The 22,720-nt window shown below is 36.2% G+C and overlaps 1 protein-coding gene across 1 annotated transcript in view; it reads right to left on the bottom strand.

Moving 5' to 3' along the window:
* Positions 1–22,463, bottom strand: part of otog (otogelin) — a gene marked incomplete at its 5' end in the record, with an annotated part of 55,489 nt that extends 33,026 nt beyond the window's left edge. The window contains 22 exons of the mRNA XM_072670899.1: positions 6,216–6,381; positions 7,600–7,643; positions 7,751–7,825; positions 8,036–8,201; positions 8,648–8,860; positions 9,181–9,305; positions 9,742–9,919; positions 10,036–10,168; positions 11,007–11,152; positions 11,565–11,611; positions 12,288–12,396; positions 13,213–13,338; positions 13,607–13,716; positions 14,354–14,460; positions 15,220–15,350; positions 16,203–16,411; positions 17,280–17,401; positions 18,040–18,197; positions 18,699–18,797; positions 20,734–20,803; positions 21,921–21,975; positions 22,399–22,463. Coding sequence (XP_072527000.1) covers positions 6,216–6,381; positions 7,600–7,643; positions 7,751–7,825; positions 8,036–8,201; positions 8,648–8,860; positions 9,181–9,305; positions 9,742–9,919; positions 10,036–10,168; positions 11,007–11,152; positions 11,565–11,611; positions 12,288–12,396; positions 13,213–13,338; positions 13,607–13,716; positions 14,354–14,460; positions 15,220–15,350; positions 16,203–16,411; positions 17,280–17,401; positions 18,040–18,197; positions 18,699–18,797; positions 20,734–20,803; positions 21,921–21,975; positions 22,399–22,463 — 2,654 coding nt within the window. The remainder of the gene's footprint in view (positions 1–6,215; positions 6,382–7,599; positions 7,644–7,750; positions 7,826–8,035; positions 8,202–8,647; positions 8,861–9,180; positions 9,306–9,741; positions 9,920–10,035; positions 10,169–11,006; positions 11,153–11,564; positions 11,612–12,287; positions 12,397–13,212; positions 13,339–13,606; positions 13,717–14,353; positions 14,461–15,219; positions 15,351–16,202; positions 16,412–17,279; positions 17,402–18,039; positions 18,198–18,698; positions 18,798–20,733; positions 20,804–21,920; positions 21,976–22,398) is intronic.
* Positions 22,464–22,720: the final 257 nt, after the last annotated feature.

Genomic DNA, 22,720 nt, shown 5'->3' with positions numbered 1-22,720 from the left:
AACTTAACTGAATTGAGCACATAAGGATAAGAAATTAAAATTACACAATTACACAAACATTTGATTTTATAAAAGTCTAAAAATTAGACTATCAAAAATGTTTACATGAACACTAATAATATACTGAAAAGTATAATTAACCTTACACCCTACTGCAAACAAATCCTATAAATTAAGAGTCTCTCTAGTATACTGTTTAATTAAGTGGCCAAATAAATACAATTTTAAAAATAGCTTATTTAGATGCACCTTATGGGCTTGGTTTTAAATTCAGTCAAATACAGACTGTCCAAAAGGCTGTGCATCACTTAAAGAAAGAAAATAGAAATCAGAAAGATGTCATTAATGCATGTATTGTATGTCTACAGTCTATACATTTCATTGCATGTATATGAAGCCCAAAACACACACTATGTGATATGATATACCCAGACTACATTTAATGTGGCTACTGTTATGATACAACTGTTTACTGATATCAAAAATGTTCACTCGATCAGAGTAACGATGCTTCAACTAGGCTGTGGAGAAGGTTGTTTTCTTAGAGTGGTACATCCCTCTGTTTGATTCTAATATCAAGTCAAGTCAATCTCGTCAGAACTATTTACACTATTTACACTACCTTTCCTTTAGTTTAATACTGTAAATAATCTGTGTTCTGTGTTTTTGTTACTTGTCATACGTGTTGTTCTCACCAAGACAAATTCCTTGTATGTGTAACATACTTGGTGAAATAAAGAGATTCTGATTCTGATTCTGATTCTGATTATGAAGTATTAACAAAAGTTACCAAACCATCTAAACTGTAGTACTGCTCAGGTCTGTAACATATTCATAATATAAAAATCATGGTGTAGTGTAACTTAATATAATGTCTGTTGCTTTTTAAGAAAATCAATTATGCTGGCTGCTTACAAAACAACATGTCCAGTCAAGAGACTTGTGTAACCTGCACACTGAATTTCAACATCCCCCTAATTGACCTTTTCAAAAAGGTAAAATATAGAACAGCAACCTTTTGAAACCTTTTATTTTTCTTGCCTTTGGCCTAATGAAAATGTGCTGATTTAGTGATAGAGGTAGCAGGAATGTCTTTAAGCAGCTTATCAGTCATTTGATCCAGCTGTGCACCTGTTTACAGAATAAATAAGCAGTACAGCTAGAGGCATAATTGCTTTCCTTCATTAGGGTAGGAATTCACCTGTTCATGAAAACTGCTCTATCTTCCACTACCAGAAGCAGCATAAGCTTGCCACCATAAACACTGTTTAAACCTAAAAAGGGAAGTAAGACAGATGGATAGAAACAAAAATGTATGTGAGCCTAGGGAGGAGGAGGGTCAGCAAAACTCATGACAAATTTATACATTGAATCATTAGATTTACTAACACAATAAAACAGCCAAGAAAGCTGTCCGCCTCCTAATAGTTAATTAAACATTCACAAACATACTATTCAGCAACCTCTCAATGAGGATGCATATCTTTGTTTAATATATTGTAAGTTATATCTGCATAGCGAGTAAAATTCCTTTAAAAACTGGACCTATTACATCCAAGCAGTGTGAAGTTCATAGAGTAAATTTCTTCTGGCCTTTATAAACTATACACTGTTCCACAACCAACACAGTACAGTTCTTCGTAAATTAAACTGCAGACTGTATAAATAAAATGAATAAAAATCCTTTAAAAACTGGACCATCCAAGCAGTGTGAACAAGTTCATATAGTAACTTGTCTGCCTGAGATCAGTGCACATATCAAATATCACTAAAACACACTTTGACTGTAATGAACTTTACTGGACCAGACAGACTGCTTTCTGAGTTTGGCTGTGAGAGCAGCTGATGTTGTGTGTGAGTATGTATGAGAATGTGGGTACAAAGAGAATGTGAAAGAGCATATGTGTATATAGTAGGGATGCACTGATCTGACTTCATTTAACATTTTAACTTAAGTATTCAGAACCTTTAATCAATTATTAGTTAGAGCACCTTTGGCAGTGTGTCTGTATGATGTCAGAAGGTTTGCACACCTTAATTTTCTGGGGACTTTCTGCCATTTTTCTTTGCAGTTCATCTCTTGTTAGGCTGAAGTCGGGGCTCTGGCTGGTCCACTCAAGGACATTAACAGGAGTTGTACCTAAGCCACTCCTGTGTTGTCCTGACTGTGTGGTAAAAGTCATTGTCTTGTTGAAGGGTGAACCTTTGGCCCAATCTGAGGTCTCAGGAGCTCTGGATCAGGTTGTCATTAAGAAAAACCTCAGTGCAGCTGATTTTCTGTAGCCTTCTCCAGATCTGTGCCTCCATACAATCCTGTCTCTAAACTCTACAGGCATTTTTTCCCTCCTAATGGCTTGGGTTTTGTCCTGATATGCACTGTAAACTGAATTGAACTGAATTTACCATAGGTTGACTGCAATCAAGGTGTAAAAACATCTCAAAGATGATCAAGAATAATGGGGGGCGTAGTAAAGGGTCTGAATACTTATGTCCATGTGAAATTTTCCTTTTTCCTTTTTTTCGGTTTCATCATTATGGGGAACAAGGCCTCAATATAAAAAGTATAAGGGTATGAAGGCTTTCCGAATGCATTGCATGTGTGTATGTGTATGTATATATGTGTTATGTTTATGTATATAGAGAGAAAGAGACATTGAGATGTAGCCAGGAAGATAATTTATGTATGAAAATAAGGGGAAACTCTCAATATATAAAAATTAATTGTCATGTTGGCTACTGCCTATCCCAGTAGGCATTATTTTTAAAAATGTATACTTATATCCAAGACTTATAACTAAGTGGTTTTAATTTTAATATAATCAATAAGGTTTCTTAAAAATATATTTAATACACACTTTTAAGAAAGCACAATTAAGAAATAACAGATTACATAAATGAATTTGTAGATAAGGGACAATGCTGTCTATGTATGTAAATTAATCTACTGCTGCCCAACTTAAACATGACTGTACTTCCGGTTAGTTTTTTCTAATTAAATAATGCTTAAAGAAATTTTTTCTGGCCTTCAACTCGTTTGCCTTCATTATGATAATAACATCAAAAACTATAGATACACTGTTCCACATCCAACACAGTACAGTTCCTTGTAATTATACTGCAGACTGTATAAATAAAATTGAGTTGTGGTATGTCTAGAAGGGCAAGGGGTGGCAACAGCATGCATTCTGTGCATGTTTCTAGTGAACTGATGCCCTTGACAAGCAGATTGTAGCATGGTGACATGTATTGAATAAGCCTGTATGTTTAGTCATAGGATATGGTTTACCTTGACATTTTGTGAATGGAACTGGAAGGAGGGGGCTAGGGGGTGATGGGATACCAAAGAATGTTTAATCAGACTGAATTACTTGGCAGTAAAACAAGATTTGGTACATTAAAACTGTTTTAGGAAATCCCAATAAGTGTGTGAATGAGCACTACAAACAAAAGTGAATTGTTTATGATGGATAAACAATTTTAAAAGGCAAGTAAATGCTGTTTTAATTTAAAAGGACATTTGAGTCTTTATATGCATTTATCCTGCACTTTCTGGTCACAAACTGTTTCCACCTCAGCTATTACAATGACAGTCAACTATATGCAATGGTATATACTGTATCTCTATGCTAATGAGCATCATGGTGCACTCATAATGTTGCAATTCACTTCACTGTGCAGGTCAGACTATGCTCTTCAATGAATTACCCATCAATGGCACCTTTAATCAGCTGTAGACTTATCAATACCATCACCAGCATGTTTCCCATTCTGGCATAAGGGGCCTTTGTGTCATATTTACTCTAGTCCAGATGCCAAACTATCGAGTTGCAGGAACTTATTAAACACTCATGACAGAGCCTCAGTGCTGAGATTTCATTCCCATGGTGCCACTATGTGATAGGTTTCCGCTTAAAAGGTCAACAAGTCAGGAATAGGTGAATCACACACACATACACACACACAAACACACACACACACACACACACAAGATCCATCTTAAATATCACAACCCCCCTTGTGTACAGTCTAGCCCCTCAATCTCTATCCTTCGCTGCGCTCATTCTATTCATCACACTGATGAATATTTAACAGCATTTCACTCTCTTAACTATTCATTTGCAATTGTAATTCAACAGCTCTACAGGTCTGACCTCTGTTGCTCTCTGGAGGTCTGAACCTTTCAACATTCAGTGGATGTTACAATATGCACATTAAAGATTTAATATACTAAACACTTAATACAGTTAGATATATTCTAGAAGAAAATGCAGAAATGCAGTTCTTTTAATATCCCATGGCATTCATAAAAGAAGACAACTACTAACAAGAAAAAGAAGACCCTACACCTGAAAACATATTAATGTTGTGTCTATTTGCATGCATTTTTATTGTTTGTGTTAATTATGCATTTACCTGATGCTGTAGTTGTTTTCTTAATATGATATACAGTATGTAATATGATATGAGCTTTGATATTTAAAGTTAAATAACTATTGGTATTTCTTTTTCAATTCTGTATCTTTTGATTACACCTAGTACATAAACAGTGCACTATATATATATATATATATATATATATATATATATATATATATATATATATAACAAATATAATAAATAATAAAATACTGCTCCTGTGGGCCAACGGCAAAATGGAAAGGCAGCACTCTTATCACGGTGTTGTGACTGAGAATGGCTTTAAAAAGCTAAGCTCATGTTATGGCACTTAACCTCAGTGTGCTTGTGTCGACATCGGCATTAAACATATCGACTGACAAATATCCATCTGCAATGCAGGAGTCAGGCACTCTCCACTGCCTTTAATGGGAATCTGATGCTAGGGAGAAGAAGGAAGTGGACTACAACAGAAAAGAACTCTTGTCACAGTGCATACTGAAGCCACAAGTGCTTAGTGGCACAGAAAAGCAGCTAATGTTCTTCTCCTCCACGGTAAAGCGGATCTCTGTGTCATTTCAGCAGCTGTGTCAAATAATCTAACAAAGTGCTTTGTCTATAAGCACTGGCAATTGTGACTATTCATAAAGTCTTACTGAAATGCTTTCGATCTGCACTCGGTACAAACCAAAGGTCAGCTAATCCCGCAGCCAAAAATCAAAACGTTTTATTTTCTCAAATATAATAATTTATAAAAAACTGAAAGAAGTGCTTATTTTCTCATTTACTTATAATTTTGACTTGACCCTCATTTTCTCATTTTTAAACATTACTACATACACATAGTACAAATGTCAAACACATTGTAATTGATTTGTTTAAAACATGTTTGGTCATAGAATATAGGTTATATTGATATTTCTGATTCAACTTGGGCATGTAAGTATGTATGGAATTACTTTATTGTTTTACTATATTTAATTACTATATTGTTATACTACGCCATGATTACTGTGATTATCATATTACGATATGATTATGTTGCACACCTGAGCAGTAGTCTTGGTGGTTTCCCCTTATGACTCTTGGTTTCTCCCAGCTCTGAGGGAGTTTTCCTTGCCACTGTTGCCTTTGGTTTGCTCACTGGAGGTCTTAGGTTTTAATGTCTTCTTATGTTATTGATTTATTGTTTTTTTACTAATTACTGTTTCTGTAAAGCTGCTTTGTGACAACACCAGTTGTATAAAGCGCTATATAAATAACTGATTTGATTAAAAACGTGTCACTTAAAATGTACCAAAATACGGCCAACCTATTTTGTGACACAAAATTTAACTTAGCATTTGTTATTCCTAAAATAAATGTATACAACAGTTAGTTCGAACCTCACATTCTGATTGGCCATGAAGCGTTCTAACTGTGCTCATATTTGTAATAACAGTATAGCTTTTTAAAACTGCTGATGCATGGTGAACAATTGAAAAATGCTGAGCTGAACTAAAGTCTTCATAGGAAGTCTGTTCACTCTGTAACCATGCAATAATTTCTAGTAACATAAGAAGGCTCTCATCTCTATGAATGAGGAGAGACCTAACTACTCCGAACTGAAAGTCAAATTACTGTTTCAAAAGCATATTTTAAATCACTGATAAAATCTGACTACAAATAATAACATTACTCAACTTTGGCTTGTGCCTGCAACCAAATCACAGTCGTGCTGTCATTTGCCGTAAAACACTCCCTCTTGTGTTCTATTGCTTAAATAAAAACTGCAGCAATGCAAAATTAGAGTAACACATTAGCTGTATCACTGTACTTACCCTACAGGACAGATGCAACCAGGCACACAGGGCTCATGGGAGGAGCAGGTGAGGTTTAGCAGGTATGACTCACATGTGCGGTCACAGGCCAAACCCTTACTGCCTGAAGGTCTATCCACCATATTCCCACAGTCCTCATAAATTTGCCCGGGAGGGCACAGTTTATCTAAGAGAAAAACACATGCGCATTTTTGTTTTTGAAGGAAATCACAGACACACCTAGGTGTACACAGACACACACAGAGACCCCATACCTGAGAACTAATTTCTTTAATATTTTAAAATAACAAGCAAATAAAGCAAATGCAGCAAATGCTTTAGCACCATGCATGCTCAGTATTTAGTAACACAGCCTTCACAGCTATCACAGCTTGTTAAGGCTTTTTGAAAACACTTTGCTATCTTCTTATTTGTATGCTTTGTGAGTATCAATTATTTGGAATTCCACTATGCATTAATTGGGGCTTGGGGCAAAATCTGAGGAGTCAAATATATGTATAAAGTTTGAAATCTGCATTACCTGTTATTTCCTAACAATGATTGTTAACAAGCAATAACCCTAAAAGCTAACTTAGGTCTGACACCTTGGTAAAAGTTATTTGAGAACTTAAATCTCTCGGGGTGCCCAAACATTTGCATTTTGTTTGTTTCCTTTTTTCCCCACTGTAAAATTATATAAAACAAAACTAATACAAAAGCATGCTTAAAATGTTACAAACAAACATCTTTTACTATTTTACCTTTTGGAGATCAGAACTCCATTCACAAATATTCACAAAAACAAAATGTAGCACAAGTTATTGCACATTTCATAAATTTACTTTTACAATAACGATGAACATTTTGTGGGAGGTATAATTTATATATTTATAATATATTATTTTCAAAAGACCCAGAATTACCCAACAGAAACAGAAGAATGGGGAGTATGTAGATAGCTTTATAACAGCTGTTCATAAACCCACAGAAGACCATATTTTGGAATGCTTAGGGAGAAGTTAGTAAATATCATTGCTGGGAAAAGAGACATGACCCGGTCAGGAAAAACTCCAGTTAGGCCCGTATTTAACACTATTTAGCACTAAGCCTATCAAGCAAGGTTTGCATGGCAGGTCTCTACAAGCAGAAATAAGAAGCAAAGTTGACGTAGGCTCGATACATTTAGAAAGCAACTCGACAGAACAAAAACAAACAGGAAACATTAGAAAAAAAAACAGTCAGAGAACATAAATCATACAAATTTGGGAGAATACCCAGAATAACTGGAGACAGTTAAGTGCACAGCTTAGTGCAGGAAATGCCATTACAGGTGGCATTACACTGCTGTTTGGCATTTACAGATTCAGCTAAGCTAAACTAGAGACCCAATTTAAATGCCACTCACCAGTTATAATGCTTTGTAAGACAATTTGTCCATCTTGACAAATTCTAGGTAAAAATAACAACACAATATCAGGGTTAGTGTAATACAACAGAAGATAATAACAGTAAAAAGTGTAATCTTACACTTAGTTAATTAACTGGAAAAATCTTACTGTACACCCGATGATGTCATGATCACATCTCCAGGAGAGTAATCTGCTCCAAGGAAACTGCATGGGCATTCACTCCTATGCAGACACGTAACATTAACGCATATTACGCCCGGTTATTTTGTTCTGATTAGTCTCGAAGAATTAGCCAGAATGGCTTGCTGGTACATGTTGAGTACATGGAATGTAGCATTACCGCACAAGGATTGTTTACAGGAGTGCTTGGCTCAGGAGGCTAAAAGTATTAATCTATATGGCTACATTTACATGTCATGTCCGTTACTGTACCTTTTAACACAGGTGTGTGTGTGTGTGCTGTAGTATGTTCCTTGTGGACACACACAGCCTTCTTCACACTCCTCTCCACATGACTGCAGTGTTGACAAAGACAGGCAGCGCCGCTGACATGATGATACACACAAACCATATTCCATTGTTGGTGGACATGCCAAAGCTGCAAAACAGTAGAAATGGATTTTGGGAAGAGTGTAATGAATGAAATTACCTACACAGACATGCACAGTACATGCTTGAGGGCCAGATGTATGTATGTGAGAAGGTGTAGCTCAAGTTGTGCCTTAATGCAGCTACAAATTGTGCATACAAAATGTCAGAGAATAACATTTAATGTAGGTTGTAATTATATAAAATCTCCAGAGGAGAAGTGATGTTCTGTTGCAATTTTTTTTCTTCTGCAAAATCCTGTGTCTTTGCTATGCTGCTATGACTGATACCAAAGTTAAAAGTGGTATCTGTTAAAAGTCGTGGTCCCAACAACACACCTTTGAGACACAATAATTTATGTATGCCTGGTGTAAGAAGCAGTAAATATAATGTGTAATAAGATTCATTTCCAATATAAAGGCCCATTTTTTTAGGTAAAACCTCACAAATACTTACAGCACTCGGGCACATGTGAGCGGAACTCAATGATGACGTTATGTTTCCGACAGGTGCGAGCATAGTGGGCGAGGGCAGAGCAAAGACATGGAGTTCCACACTTGCACACATCGGCACGACACTGCAACTGGAAGCCCACTGGACTCACATGTTCATGGCACACAGCGAATACCTCCTGCATCAACACCTCACACTTCTCCACAGCATAAGAGGCTAAAATCAAACACACACAAACACTTTAGTTCATGTATCTTTCCACACTGAATAACTTCATGGGGACTGTCAAATTCACTCAACTGTTTTTTACTATTTACCACAGGGCCTGCATGAATTTACTACCAAGCATATAAAAACAAAGTTAGTAATTTGAGAGATTCTTGCTATTTAGGCTGCATAGTATTTCTTGCTTTAATTTTTATTTAAATCTTTCATATCACTAAGTCAGCACTATTTAATCCAATAGAGATATTTGTTAATATATGAAAAGGGATAGGCCCTTGAATGAGTGTCTGTGTTAATGTGTTTTTAATTACCTGCTTGCTGATGACTATCACAGGGGTCGAGCTGTGGTAAGCTAGGCCGTGGCACACATGCTGATGATACACGCCAGGCATTCCCAAACAATTGTGGGGTGCTCTCAATCATGCCTGAGGGTGCACTAAAGTCCAAAACATCCATCAGTAAATAAAGGTACACAACACACAGATCTAAACACGGTTTGTAATGAATTCATTAAACCACTTTAAGTTACACCCATAGCAGATGTGCAAATGTACACTCGCTACATGGTCTTATTGCTGAATGCAATCCCTGCACAGTATAGACAGTTACTCCAACAAAAGCAGTATAAGCTCTTTAATACCCTCAAATTTTGGAAGAAACAATAAATGAGGAGGTTTCTCAATACAAACGTGAGCAAATTTAACATTGACAAATTTCTTTTGTCATACCTCTGTTGCAGACAGTATGTGGCTTTATATTAACAGTAAAATGTTATCTCTCATCTGTCTCATCAGTCGAAGATATTGGTACTTTGACTAGACGTTGGGCTTTGTACAGAAAGTCAGATAAAGACATAATGGTGTGATACTCACAGAAAGTCATCTTGTATATTGCCATTGAAGGTACCACAGAGCCCCACCGTGTCATCCTTCCACAGCTCCCCAAGCTGCAGGTACAGCCGGAATTCTCTCCAGTTGTACTGTAGCCGTAAGCCCTGTGACGTCTTTACTTGAACAAACATGGATGACAACTCCTGGATCTGAAACATGTCTGCCCAGGCACACACAAGCAAGTGCTAAAATTTATTCCAGAAACACAGGTATAAAGTACAATATTCCAATGTATTATTGCCTCCAGGGCAGAAACAACTTTAAACCACGTGTTACCGTCAGAATATGGCAGCAAGATTCGGAACTGGCTGGCCATGTATACCTCTCCACTGTGGCTGAGTGTGACCTCTGTACGAGGATCCTCATTCAAGACCAAGTTCACTGATTGAATACAAGCCCCATCCAGATTCTACATATCACACACACACACACACACACACACACACACACACACACACACACACAGGAATAAAGTCCCTCAGACATCACACTGAATGCTTTCATTTTTGATAATTCAACAATTATGTAGTTTTGAAATTAGGCATTGATAGTTAAGAGTCTGTGAAAGAATGTGAGTGTATGTGTGTGCTGTTCACATGGAGATAACCTATGCCGAATCTGAATTGTTTCATTCATGAGCACTACAGACGCCACCAACAGGTGCAGTCTGCCCATACACACATCCCTCATCAGGCACTTTGCTGAAATGCTTCTCTCTCTCTCCCTCTCTCTCTAACACTGCACTACAAAGTCTTTGGCTCTGTCATTCTGACGACACAGATAAGCTGAATGGCTTGTTCAGATTCCAGACAGGTGACAGAGAACACCAGGCTGTTCTCTGCACGCTGAGTTTTACCATCATCAGCTGCAAGGTTTAGGAGACAGAAGCTTTGAGAAAGAGGATCTCTCCATCTTTTGAGGCTTTTCATGTGCTGAAGAAGAACACAAGGGTTTTTATCGCCACATAAACTTCACACTCATCTCCACCCAAAAACTGTACTGAAGACTACAAATGTATTTATTTGTAGATTTATTTATTTGAGATTATTTTCATTATTTCTTTAATCTGACTACTAATTCAAGCAGTGTAGCAGGAAGATACAGCTAAAAGAGAACAAACAAACTGGATTTGTTATTGAAGTGCGGTTTATCTGTCCAGCACTTTCTAAAAATCTAAAACATACTGCATTCTAAATACCTATACTATGTGTTGCTTGGTCTGCAATAATATGTGTTGAGAGACTTACAGGCCCACATGGTGCATTCTGGATCGTTACAGTGAACCCACCGGAGTTTCGGCTCTTGGCTAAAACATACTGGCATGTAGCCAGGAATGTGTAAACGCGACCGTCGAATGACTGGAAATACATATCCCCTGTAACTGAGCACTCCCCTGTATGATTCAACACACAGAACAACCTTATCAATCACATGAAACACAGAATAAATTTTACTGATTTTTTAACAAGAACCATAAAAAAGTAACATTACAATATTTCCAAAATCGTATGGCAATAATAAAAAATGCTTTTTCTAACAACAGAATGCATTGCATTCCACTACTTAATGTCAACTATTGACCAAAGTTGTACATAGTGTACACTGTAGCTGAGTGAGATGATATGTTTATTTATATCTACTATTCAAGTGTTCATGTTCAATCAATTTTACATTACTTGACCAGAAACCCATACTTAGAGGCTTAGAAGAATTTATTTGCAGGATTTAAACCATGTTACTTATCAAACACATACATAATATATACACAAACTAAAAATATAGAGACAAAGTAAGCGAGAGACAACCTGGGCAATTTTGTTCTGTGCAGTTCCACACACCACCAACACATGTGCTGAAAGACACATAAAAGTAAGAATATGCAAGTGTACCATCCACATAAATATTTCTGTAATGAGATTAACATATATATATATATATATATATATATATATATATATATATATATAAACATATATAACATTTATAAATGTACTGGGCACTACATATTAGATACAACTAGCTTGTTGGAATATCTTAGGTAGGTAGAGAACACTGTGCAGTTATAAAGAACAGCTAATATTTATAATGCACAATTTCTGTTATTACCTTTGTAGCCTTTTTTTTTTGACTTGACTGGAAGACTATTCCTACCCAAGAAGTGACAATGAGATGTCTGATATGCCCTATCAGCGTACTACATACTACATACTACCATACTGGTACCACCACTGTACCAAGAATGACCAAATAATATCTGGTCCGCGGTGGTCCTATGGTGACCCCTTTGAATTGATAGATGGGGTGGAGGGTGTTTGATAAACTGTGCTTCACAAGAGATGGGCTACAGTCTGTAACTGTAAACCTACAACTGTGGTACGTGTTTCTGCAGTGTATGTAACATTTATATAGGGTTAAAAATGCTGTTTTCCAATTGCTTGTGAAAGTGCTGCATTAATAGTTTGTGTGTGAATTGATACATTCTTAAGTGTGTGCTTAGATACTGTGTACAAATTGCTGTTATGTCTGACCAGTTGTTGCACTCCTCTTGTACGGTGTGCCCTGGTAGATAAAGCATTCCACGGTGCTCACATGGACAATCTGATGGCTTCACACACAATCCATCTTCATAGATCAGATCTGTCCACAACACACACATGCAAAGTCTGTTTACAGATTATATACATCATTTATGTCAGGCAGTTTAAAGCACAGCATTTAATACATTATTATAGTGTTAATTGTGCCAAAGATTTGAAATAATAATCCATAACTAAAATATAAAACATTAAACTAAATAAAACATATTGTAAATACAAATAATGAGAACCTAAAGTTACTTGTTCAAAGGATATTCTGTCATGGTGCAACTCATATTTACTAGCATTTTGACTCTTTTTGAATTGACAGCTCTGTTGATCCTTAGCCATGCCTACTTTAAATACTGTAAAATGTTCCTGAACATGAAAAAGCACAATGTACAGAGTGCAGAAAATATAGATCTCATTTTTAGCAGAGTTTTAAGCAGTTACAATGTATTTGTTCTAACTCGACTAGCAGCGTTCAATAAAGGGTCAACAAGTCTAGTTGTGTAATAATGTTACTAGTACACTAATACATTATTTACATTATTAGCATTTAGCAAACACTGCTACTACATTGTAGCAATGTCAGTTAAGATAATTCAGTTTATTTATAATTCAGATAATTCAGTTGCCTAAGATATGTATTATATTCTTTGACACAGCTGGTAGAAAGGCAGGAATACCCCTTGGACAGGGCACCAGTTTATTATCTTGATTTATTACAGCACTTGATACAACTTGGTGTTCTGTCCTATTTGTCCTATTCCTATCCTGTCCTATTCCTTATTGTTTGCATTTGTTTTATTTATTTAAAGATTTTGGCACCACAATAACTCTCCATATATAATATTGATAATAAATAAAAGGTTACCATCCTGACAGTAGCAGCCGTCCAGACACTGCAGTTTGCTGTCAATGCACATTTGCTCAGTGTGGCAGCGCACAGGACAACATGTAATGCACTCTCTGTAATGTAGCTCTGCAGGGCATTCAACACCTACACCAAAAAAACACACACATTCCTTACTATTCCTTACTCCATACTATACAAATGAAACAAATATTATATTATTTATACCAAAAAATCTAATGTTCACAGTCAACAATGTAACTGAATGTTAAATGTTTAGTAAAATAGTCAAAGTGAAAACAGGCAACATGCACATTCAGGTTGAGATGTATGTGCAAGAAAATGTACATATTTTAGTTACATAGTTTACACAGAGAAAATTTAGAAACATGGCAAATGTTTCAGTGTAACATACCACACACAGGAAAATGCGTTCTCCAATTGTGTAACGGATGTTCGGCATGGGCACATGCTCTTGCATACTCTGTGAACACTTGGCAAACTACATCACCATTGGGACCAGACCTACCAATTTGATCAGAAAACAACACTGGATACCTCATAATACTTGCCATCTACAATCAGTGTAAGTTTTATTTGGGGAACATCAAGCTAATTCGTTAAGAATAACACAATGTTGGGGAATATTTCATGCAAATTTTAAACATGGCTAACAGCAAGTAAAAGCACAATCTCAGTTACATTTACATGGTATTTGTATGATTGGAATTTGTCTACATATTTTGCATAAATCATATCTCAGCAAGTTAAATAAATCTAGTCAATATACTTAATATTTCCAATTAGATACTTTAATAATGTCTACTAATACTATACACATTTACAAGATTTAACATTTATTTGCCAATTTACAATTCTTGCTGTATACCTTTCAGCAATGTCTGCATTTTGGGTAAAGTATTCCTTTAAATACTGGTGTAAACTGGGCTAATTGATATAAAAAGGATGCATTATTGCACCTCTGCAATATATTTATCTTCTCCTAAAATATGTTAATAGTAAAACAGGTTTACAGGCATTGCATGCAAATAAAAGAACCGACAGAAAAAGCACTTCAGAGTAGTCTGAATGTCAGGAAAAAAGGTTTTCCATGTGGTATCAGTATGTGGTGCATTCATTTGCAGGGTACTGTTTTACTTACAGACAAAGATCATTTGAGCAACTGGCCATATATGAATATGGACTGACAAACTCATGACAGGATTTAAATGGCTCTTTCAGTAAAGATGCACACACCTCCTCCACTTTCTGTAGTAAAGAGACAGAGTCTTACATTAGTAAGGCATGTGCCTCTGAAAGGCATGTGTCAAGTGCACCTGAAAGCTATCAACACTTTTACAAATGGCAATTGCAAATCATTTTATAATAAGTAAGTCAAGTCCACACTGGATCCCCACTGCCACCACCATTCTTCATTGTATGTAAGGTATTTCTTGAGGCATATGCAGTGTTGGGTTTGCATCATACTTAAAGCTTTTGACCAAAAGTGCTATCTACAGCATTGTACAAAACAACTTTCCTGCTTGTCTATTAAAATTGTCTTTTATAATGGTGCCTTTCGTACTGTATATATACACATAAGCTAGATTTATGCTGATCTCTTTATATTATAAACTGGGTATTGTTTCACTTTCAACTACTGAAATCTATATCATGTTGTCAGTGATGTTTTAGTGGCCTTTTCATTTGTCTATGTTATATAATGCAGATTAGATTTCCTGATTATATTATTATTATTATTATTATTATAAAATCTTCACTGGGAGATTCAAACACTAATTACTGATTTTGTTTTTCTGTAGTATGTTCTTTAGTCATCTTGTACCTTTCTTTGAGGTTCACAGTCTGACCACAATAGAGTGTTAAATAGAGTGTAGAGTATATGCTTGGAGCTTCCATAACTGTGGTTTGAATACGAATGTAAGAAGAACCCTTATTTTTTTATTTTATTTGAAATACTAAACTCTGAAAACAGTGTTAAGAACTTTGTATATGTGTGCAAAATACCAATAAAACATGAGAATCTTGTGCAGAGCAAGGAGATGGGTACAGATAAGGAATCATTGAACACGTGGCCCTCTGTGGTTCCTCCTCCACCCAACTGTTCCCAAACATAGCAAGATCTTCCGTGACCACTCCTGGAACAAACCCATCAAAGCACAACATTAAATTAATTTTAATTATAGCATAAATAAAGCAAAACATATAAACTTACCACAGCACAGCACTAAATACATTTAAGGGTTTATATATATATATATATATATATATATATATATATATATATATATACATACAGTACTGTCATTACATGATTTAACCCCCGCTGTAAATTATTAATATTCAAACTTTCAGCTACTTGCAATTAAACTAAACAAGAACTACTGCAGTTTCAGAGTTATTCAACCCCTTCACGGCAGCAGTCCTCATGGGCAATGGCATCCAGTTCACTAAAAATTCTTGGGTTTGTGTGCTGCTACTGCCTTCTTCAAGTCCCATTAGGCTAACTGTCCTATTGGAAGGCCTAAGCCTCAGCTTCCTGACAGAAGTCTATCAAGACTTGGTTTCAGAAGTCCTGGAAGATACTTGAGTTGCTATTATGGTCCCCTGACTTAAACCTCATAGAAAATCTTTGGTGGGATTTGAAAAAGGCGGTTGCAGCATGCAAACCCCAGACTATTAGTGAACAGCAGCAGTCATTAAAAGTGGAATTTTGTGTTGAATTTGGAGAAAATACTTATTCTTTTAGTTGTGTTGATCTATTTGAATTGGTATTGTTTATTGCAAACAGTTAAATAGTTGTAAATTTTGCTAATAAACCTAAAGATGGTTGCTAATAAACGCAATGGGCACTGAATAATTTTGAGTGCAACTGCATAAGATAAGCATATTGCAAGTGGTGCACTATGCAGGAGTAGCACACAGATGTAAAAAATAAAAAAAACAGTGACCAACAGTTAAAACTAACTTATAACTTAAGTTCAACTTGCCATAGCTGGTCTTGAGATCATCCTTAATGTCTGCGTTGAAGTTGCCGCACAGTCCACATGTGCGACCCACAAACTCTGGACTCATTTTAATGTAGATGGAGCCATTTAGTCCATGCCAGGCCAGTGTGAATACCTGAGGCTGTGATACCAGTATGTAGTCAGCAATCTGCTCAAGCTCAATATCGTGGATGTTATGGGGAAGCTTCAGACTATAAGATGACAAAAAAAAACATAAATACATACATACATATACATTTAGTTACTTAGGAACTCTTGTTCAAAATCATCATTAGGAAAGACCAGGAGGTGCAAATTACAAAGCTTTATAAAAGGTCTGACTCTTAAAGGACAATGTCTTTGTCTTAACAATCAGAAACTATGTACTTCTCTAAACCACTGTATAGCACTTTGAAAATTAAATTATTTGATGCCCTCAAGACAGGAGAATGCTATAAGAAGATAATGCTCTCATAGGATTTCTGGACAGGCAATTCTAAACCCCTGTTTAGGTTTTCAAAATCTAAAAGATGGCCAAATAATCTCAAAGAACAAGAAGAATGGGTAAAAACAAACAAGATTCGAAAGACTATGAGCTGGATTGTTTTTTCCAATTCCAATTTTTTGCCCTAACATCTCTGTGCCTTAAGCTCCAGTCTTAAAGGTGAGACAGAATCGACGGGATCTATACGCACTGGTTCCTTGGCTTTGGGTTCAACCCAAAGTCCTCCGGATGAATTGCAACAACCGTAGCTTTCTTTCCCTCTGGTAAGATCTGCTGCTCAACAAGCTTCATGTACAGTACATGTATAATTTCTCTTTTAACCATGCTCTGTGTTACAGAAATATGTGTTATCCTCAATTTAGAGGCGATTGCAACAAAACAGCCAAACAGCCAAACTTGCACGCTACTGTCTGTGTTCACTTGTTCTATTTATTCAGTCCCACATGAGTTTAGCAAGTGTGTTTGTGCTAGGAAACAAGTACTGTGAATCACTCACATACCAGCCACATGAACACACTTTTTGCACTCTGATGTCAAAGGGATGGAAAGTTTTGTATTGTGCGAGGATTTCTTACCTTTGACCTTTGAAAGTGACGTTTAAGTTCTGCAACCTAATCTCGCCTTCCCACGGCAGGAAAAGGCTTACTGAGCGTGTGCAGGAATATGGAAAAGAAGTACACTCTGGATCATTATGTACCTGTAAACCCAAAAGGACAGAAGTAGGAGTATCTGTGTTAGTTCAGAGACAGAACAGAAGGGTAGAGTAGCATTGCACAGACAAAACGGTTTTAAAATGTAGATAAAATGTAGATCCCTACTCTTAGCCATCACACTCCAGTGATTAAAGTCAGCCTTGCTGGCAGTCTCAAAGCTCTGAATTACTGTCGGCCATCCCTTTAATTCATTGACAAATGATATTGGCACTTAAGCAAATGGCTCACAGAAAGCCCAGGCCAAAGCAGCTTCACTACTCTGGATTCCCATCAGTGAATCTCAGAGAACAAAGCCAATGCTGTTTTGGCTCAGCCCGTAATTACTGTATTAAACTGGAATGGACATAAATGACTGTAATAATGAGATCACTTTCTCTAAACTGGCCAACAAATATCTTCCCAGGCGAGAGTCACACAACACACACACACACAGAGAGCACTTGAACCTACTAACCCAAAATACAGCTTATTTGCACAACATACTGTTAGAACTGAAACAAGCCAAAAACTGCTGACAGATCAATAAAGCTACAACTAATGTTAAAAATTAAACATTAAAACTTGCACGCTATTCTAAACAACAATCTACCTATTCAGCAGTATTTGTTTACTTTGAACGTACCTGTATCAACACACTTGGCTGTATGTCATCCTCACAGTCTTTCAAAAGTGTGTAGCTGCACTTGCCAGGGAAGTAGTAGTAAAGCCCATCAAAAGTCTCGTAATTGTATTGTCCCCATGATCGGCATGTCATCTCCCTCTCCAAGCCTGAATTAGCAACTGAAACATCTCCCAAATTACTTGAATGCTTTGGTGCTTAGGTTCAGCAGATATTTTTCAAGTTCCAAAGTCAAGGGATAAAGTCCTTCATAGACATTGGGCCTCATTTACCAACTGTTCTTAAATATAACGTTTTTCTTAAAACACACTTGTGCCGTTTTTACAAAGATTCCGATATTCACAAATGTTCTTCTTTTTTTCTGCTTTGTTCAGTCCATGGTTACTATGTACTGCAAGGAGTGTAGTTCAGTAGGTGTAGGTGTCATACGTTCTATCATATGTACTGTAATTTATGTTAGGCCTATATTTGTAAACATTCTTGTGCCTTGTTTTTTATGTTGGTTAATTTTTGTGAAATAAAAACCCTAGTACAGATGTGCCAAAAGACAGAGGTCTGACAGATACTGTTTTACAAAACTGTTCTATAAATGGCCCTCACATTAACAGTGACAACTGTGCAACCAAAAAACTGAAAGTATGCTAAATGGTAATGGTAAGTACCTGTTTGGCAGTGTGATCCAGTGGCATGGTACAAAGAGCAGTTGCAGGAATCTGGATATACACACTGACCCCCATTCAAGCAGGGGATTGTGCAAGGAACTATCCAAAAAGACAAACAAAAAAGTAAAGTGTTATGTCCTACTAATGCATGACATATCACCCTCAACAAATTCTAATGTAGATTGTATCCATGTGTTTTATCATGTGTCAGAGTGTGTGGCCAGTACAAATTCTGAACATCTAATTGTTCATGAATGCCTGTTAAGTAGCTAGAAAGTCAAATGTACATATTCACATCAAAAAGAACAATGAATGGTCCACAGAATGACTAATATAGCATATATAAAGCACACGTAGGATTGTACAACAAAACAAACATTATGTTAAATATACAGCAGGGAAAAAACACAAATTAACTAGAAGGTAGTGAGATTAGAGGTTATTCCCCATAGTGGGTTCACAAACATTTTTGACAATTAAATGTTGTTATAACTGATGCCACTACATTTCTATCAAATTAGAGCTCAAGAGCTTAGCATTGTTTTCTCTGAACACTGTGAAAGAGTCACATTTATTTTATTATTTTGATTAGTCTAGACCACAAAATAAGAGTCCTGGCCCAGACCACAGCACGTCTAACTAGACTGATGTAAGCTGTCTGGCTAACAACTAATTAGATCTCACTGATTGTTTTATATCAACATCGGACATCACGAAAAAACTGCAAAGAACACTTAATGCACTTAATGTCTGTTAATTCCACTGTTGGAATTAGACAGTGGAGATGGAAAGACAAAGCATATGGGGATGGGTGAAGCTATGCATAATACTGCAACTAGCCATTAGGTGTGCTAGACTTGTGGTGGCTTCATTTTTTTAGAATATGGATTGGATATGCTGTCCATGTTTTTGGTCTTTTTTTCAGTCATTAGCTGCGATCCCAAGCCTAGGCCTGTTTTTTATTTAATTTTTATAATTCATTTCCATAAATAAATGAAAAAGGCAACAGGCGGGACCTTTCTAATGACGTTATCAAGCAGCCTGGTTAGACTGATCCATTTGTGTGACCAACCGGCTACTAAGATGGAGTTTATATAAGACAGTCCTACAGTCCTACAGTCCTTTTTTCAAAAGCATCATAGCACAAAGGTCTGTGCAATACAGGTCATTTATTTCCAAAGAAGACCTTAGCCCCAAGGTTACTTTAGGTAGTTGACACATTTAAGCTGATTAATTCAAAATTCAAGCAGTTGGAATTGCAGATGCTTCAGTAATGCATACGTCTTCTCTTTCTATGTAACAAAAACAGAAATATGTTCCACAGGTGGAATGTGGGTTACTGTTTTTATGTTAGCATTATTTATTTGAATATTTTTTCAGTAATATTTTAGTTACCAAGGTATAAATTCTATTTGTGCAAACCTATCTTTGTACTTATACTGCACATGACATCTCTAAAAGGCTTAACAAAGTAAAATGAATAAATGTTTGGGCCGTTCAGAGGCTTGTTTCAAACCAGTTTTAAGGAAGAACTCATTATTAGAATTATATATTATATATAATTATAATTCAATTATAATTACGTTTTAAAACAGTATACAGTAGACAAATATATTGGCTAATACAACATAATAACCACATGTATAGTATTTTTCATAAACAAATGTTTGCAGAAAGCGATGTTCCTTCTTGCTTACGCATTCCTGAAAAGGGTAGGGAAAGGATTCTTTGAAGTAATGCCAAAGAAAATAATCACTTTTTAATTCCTAAAGAAAGTTCAATCAATGGTTCTTTGAAATATACATTTTGTAAACCTCTGCATAAAAGTTCTGTACCAATGAAAGGTTTTCCTTATATGCATACTTCCAACTTAAGGACCACTTAGGAACCTATACATTTAAAAGTGAAACAATAAATAAAAAAAAAAGTTAAAACAGGGCTGTTTCACTGTGCACCACTTTAAATAATATGTAAAAGATGTACTGGCTGGAAAATTTAATCCTCTAGGACACAGCACACATGGAAGTGGCCTTACCACTGGCTCTGCGGCCTTCCCACTTCAGCGTTTCACCTTGCTCTGAGGATGTGTTGAACAGCTGTGCTTCCTATGGAGAAAAATTCAGTGGAGTTAACACACTGCACTTAATGAATAAATCAGACTAAGGCAGTGTAATTTATCCTGAGGTAGAACAGGAAGGGCATAAAAAGTTGGAAATGTCTCCTCATCAGTAAACCAATACTAAGTCCTTGGTAACAGTGGTTAAACCGTTTAATTAGCTCATGCAAACTCTACTCCTTTCAATAAGAAAAATTCTACTTACCTCTGACATAGTATTACTCTCAAGGATTTGATCGTTCGAAAAAATGGTGTGTGAGAGATACTAGGGCGCTGTGCTATTAATCAGTGATCTACAATTTCGATCAGACTGACGCGAATAAACTCATTCTTCAACATGAAATTAGTTTTGGCGAAGCAATTTAGTACTAAGTGGTTCTCTCTTATCTGACCGAAACTCTGGACTATTCTGTTGCTCTTTTCTTGCACATCACACTTGATATCTGAGAGTTGAGTAATTTCATGTAGCTTACGTGACTACAAAGGAGATGGATTCTGACGACACATTATGAAGGAGGCCAGTGTCCCCCAGAATGGGGGGCTGTGAATAGTGGCTCAGCAGCTCGCTGGGACACCTGACACCAGCCTGCTGTGCCCGAAATGACGGCCTTTATCCCCAAAACACAACAAAGCAAGTAGTGCTTTTAGTGTTCGCTCCTCACTTATTAAACATTATTTCTAAGTACAGCAGTCGTTAACGGCATTTGAGTATAAACTGTGGGTCTCTGTGCATTTTACAAAAAAACTGAATATTAGCTAAAATGAATGTGGTTCAATAGTGAATTTCGAAACACGTATTCAGACAACAGCCTAACCTTTTTGAAAGGAATTTGAGTGTGCTATATTTAGGCCTGTTTTAATTAGCTTGTCTTATATCCAAATAAATTGTGGGTTTTAGGCCAGTAAATGATGTTAAATGGTGTTAGCTCACTTAAAACAGTCAAAATATTTTTTTTAGAAAAACTTTTTATTTAGCTATTCTGTAGCAGGCCATATTTCCACCTGTAATTATACGTGTTTAACCTAATGTCACTGCATTTAGCCCAGGTGTCTGCACCCGTAGTGTTTCAGTGCAACGCTTCAGCGCCACTCCGCATCCCTCATACCTGCTCCGCTTGGGAACCGGGGTCCCATTTCGCCAGCATTATCCCGCTGCTCTTGCTGCGAGACACACAAAGAACAAGGCATGGTTTGTTCCTCACAGGTAATCAGCACTTGGGTTAGACAAAAAAGCAAGCACTCCACTGCGAGACACTGTCCTTTGATACTCTACATATGTACTAGCATCCTACAATCAAGCAATGTAAAATAACAATATCACCATGAATTATATTAATAATAGTAATAATAATAATACTAATATAAGCTATAATTATCATATTTATTATTATTATAATTATTATAAGAAAATACAGATTAAAGGGTTTGCCATTTAAACAAATAGAAAGCTGATTTGGCAGGGCTTTAAACATTGAAATCCATAGTCATATTGGTACCCTGTACTGCTTCAGGAGACGTTACGCTGATTTATCCGTACACGTATAATAAACTAAATAATAATAATTTAAAAAATCTGACACTTACGTTTCATGATCATAGTGGTTCGTTAAATTCACTCTTTCAATGCCCCACGAAATACACACTGAAAAGAGACATTAGTTACTTTTGGGGTCAATTACCTGAAACATAATCTTAGAAACTGCTAGCATCTTAATTAAAGTTAATTAAAGACATTCTTATGTCAGAGAAGTTTCCCAAAAAACAAACAAAAAAACAAACAAACAAAAAAACATTGGTTAACATTTCACGTTGACTTAAAATGAAAGAAAAAAAACTTACATTATACATTTATTGAATAAACATTTAATAAAATTTCAAACTCTTACCTTGATGAATTAAGCAAAAA

The sequence above is a fragment of the Salminus brasiliensis genome, chromosome 25 (genome assembly GCF_030463535.1).
Source record: "Salminus brasiliensis chromosome 25, fSalBra1.hap2, whole genome shotgun sequence".
Lineage (NCBI taxonomy): Eukaryota > Metazoa > Chordata > Actinopteri > Characiformes > Bryconidae > Salminus > Salminus brasiliensis.
Note: the sequence above shows the minus strand (reverse complement) of the source record. Positions and strands in the feature narration are given on the sequence as shown.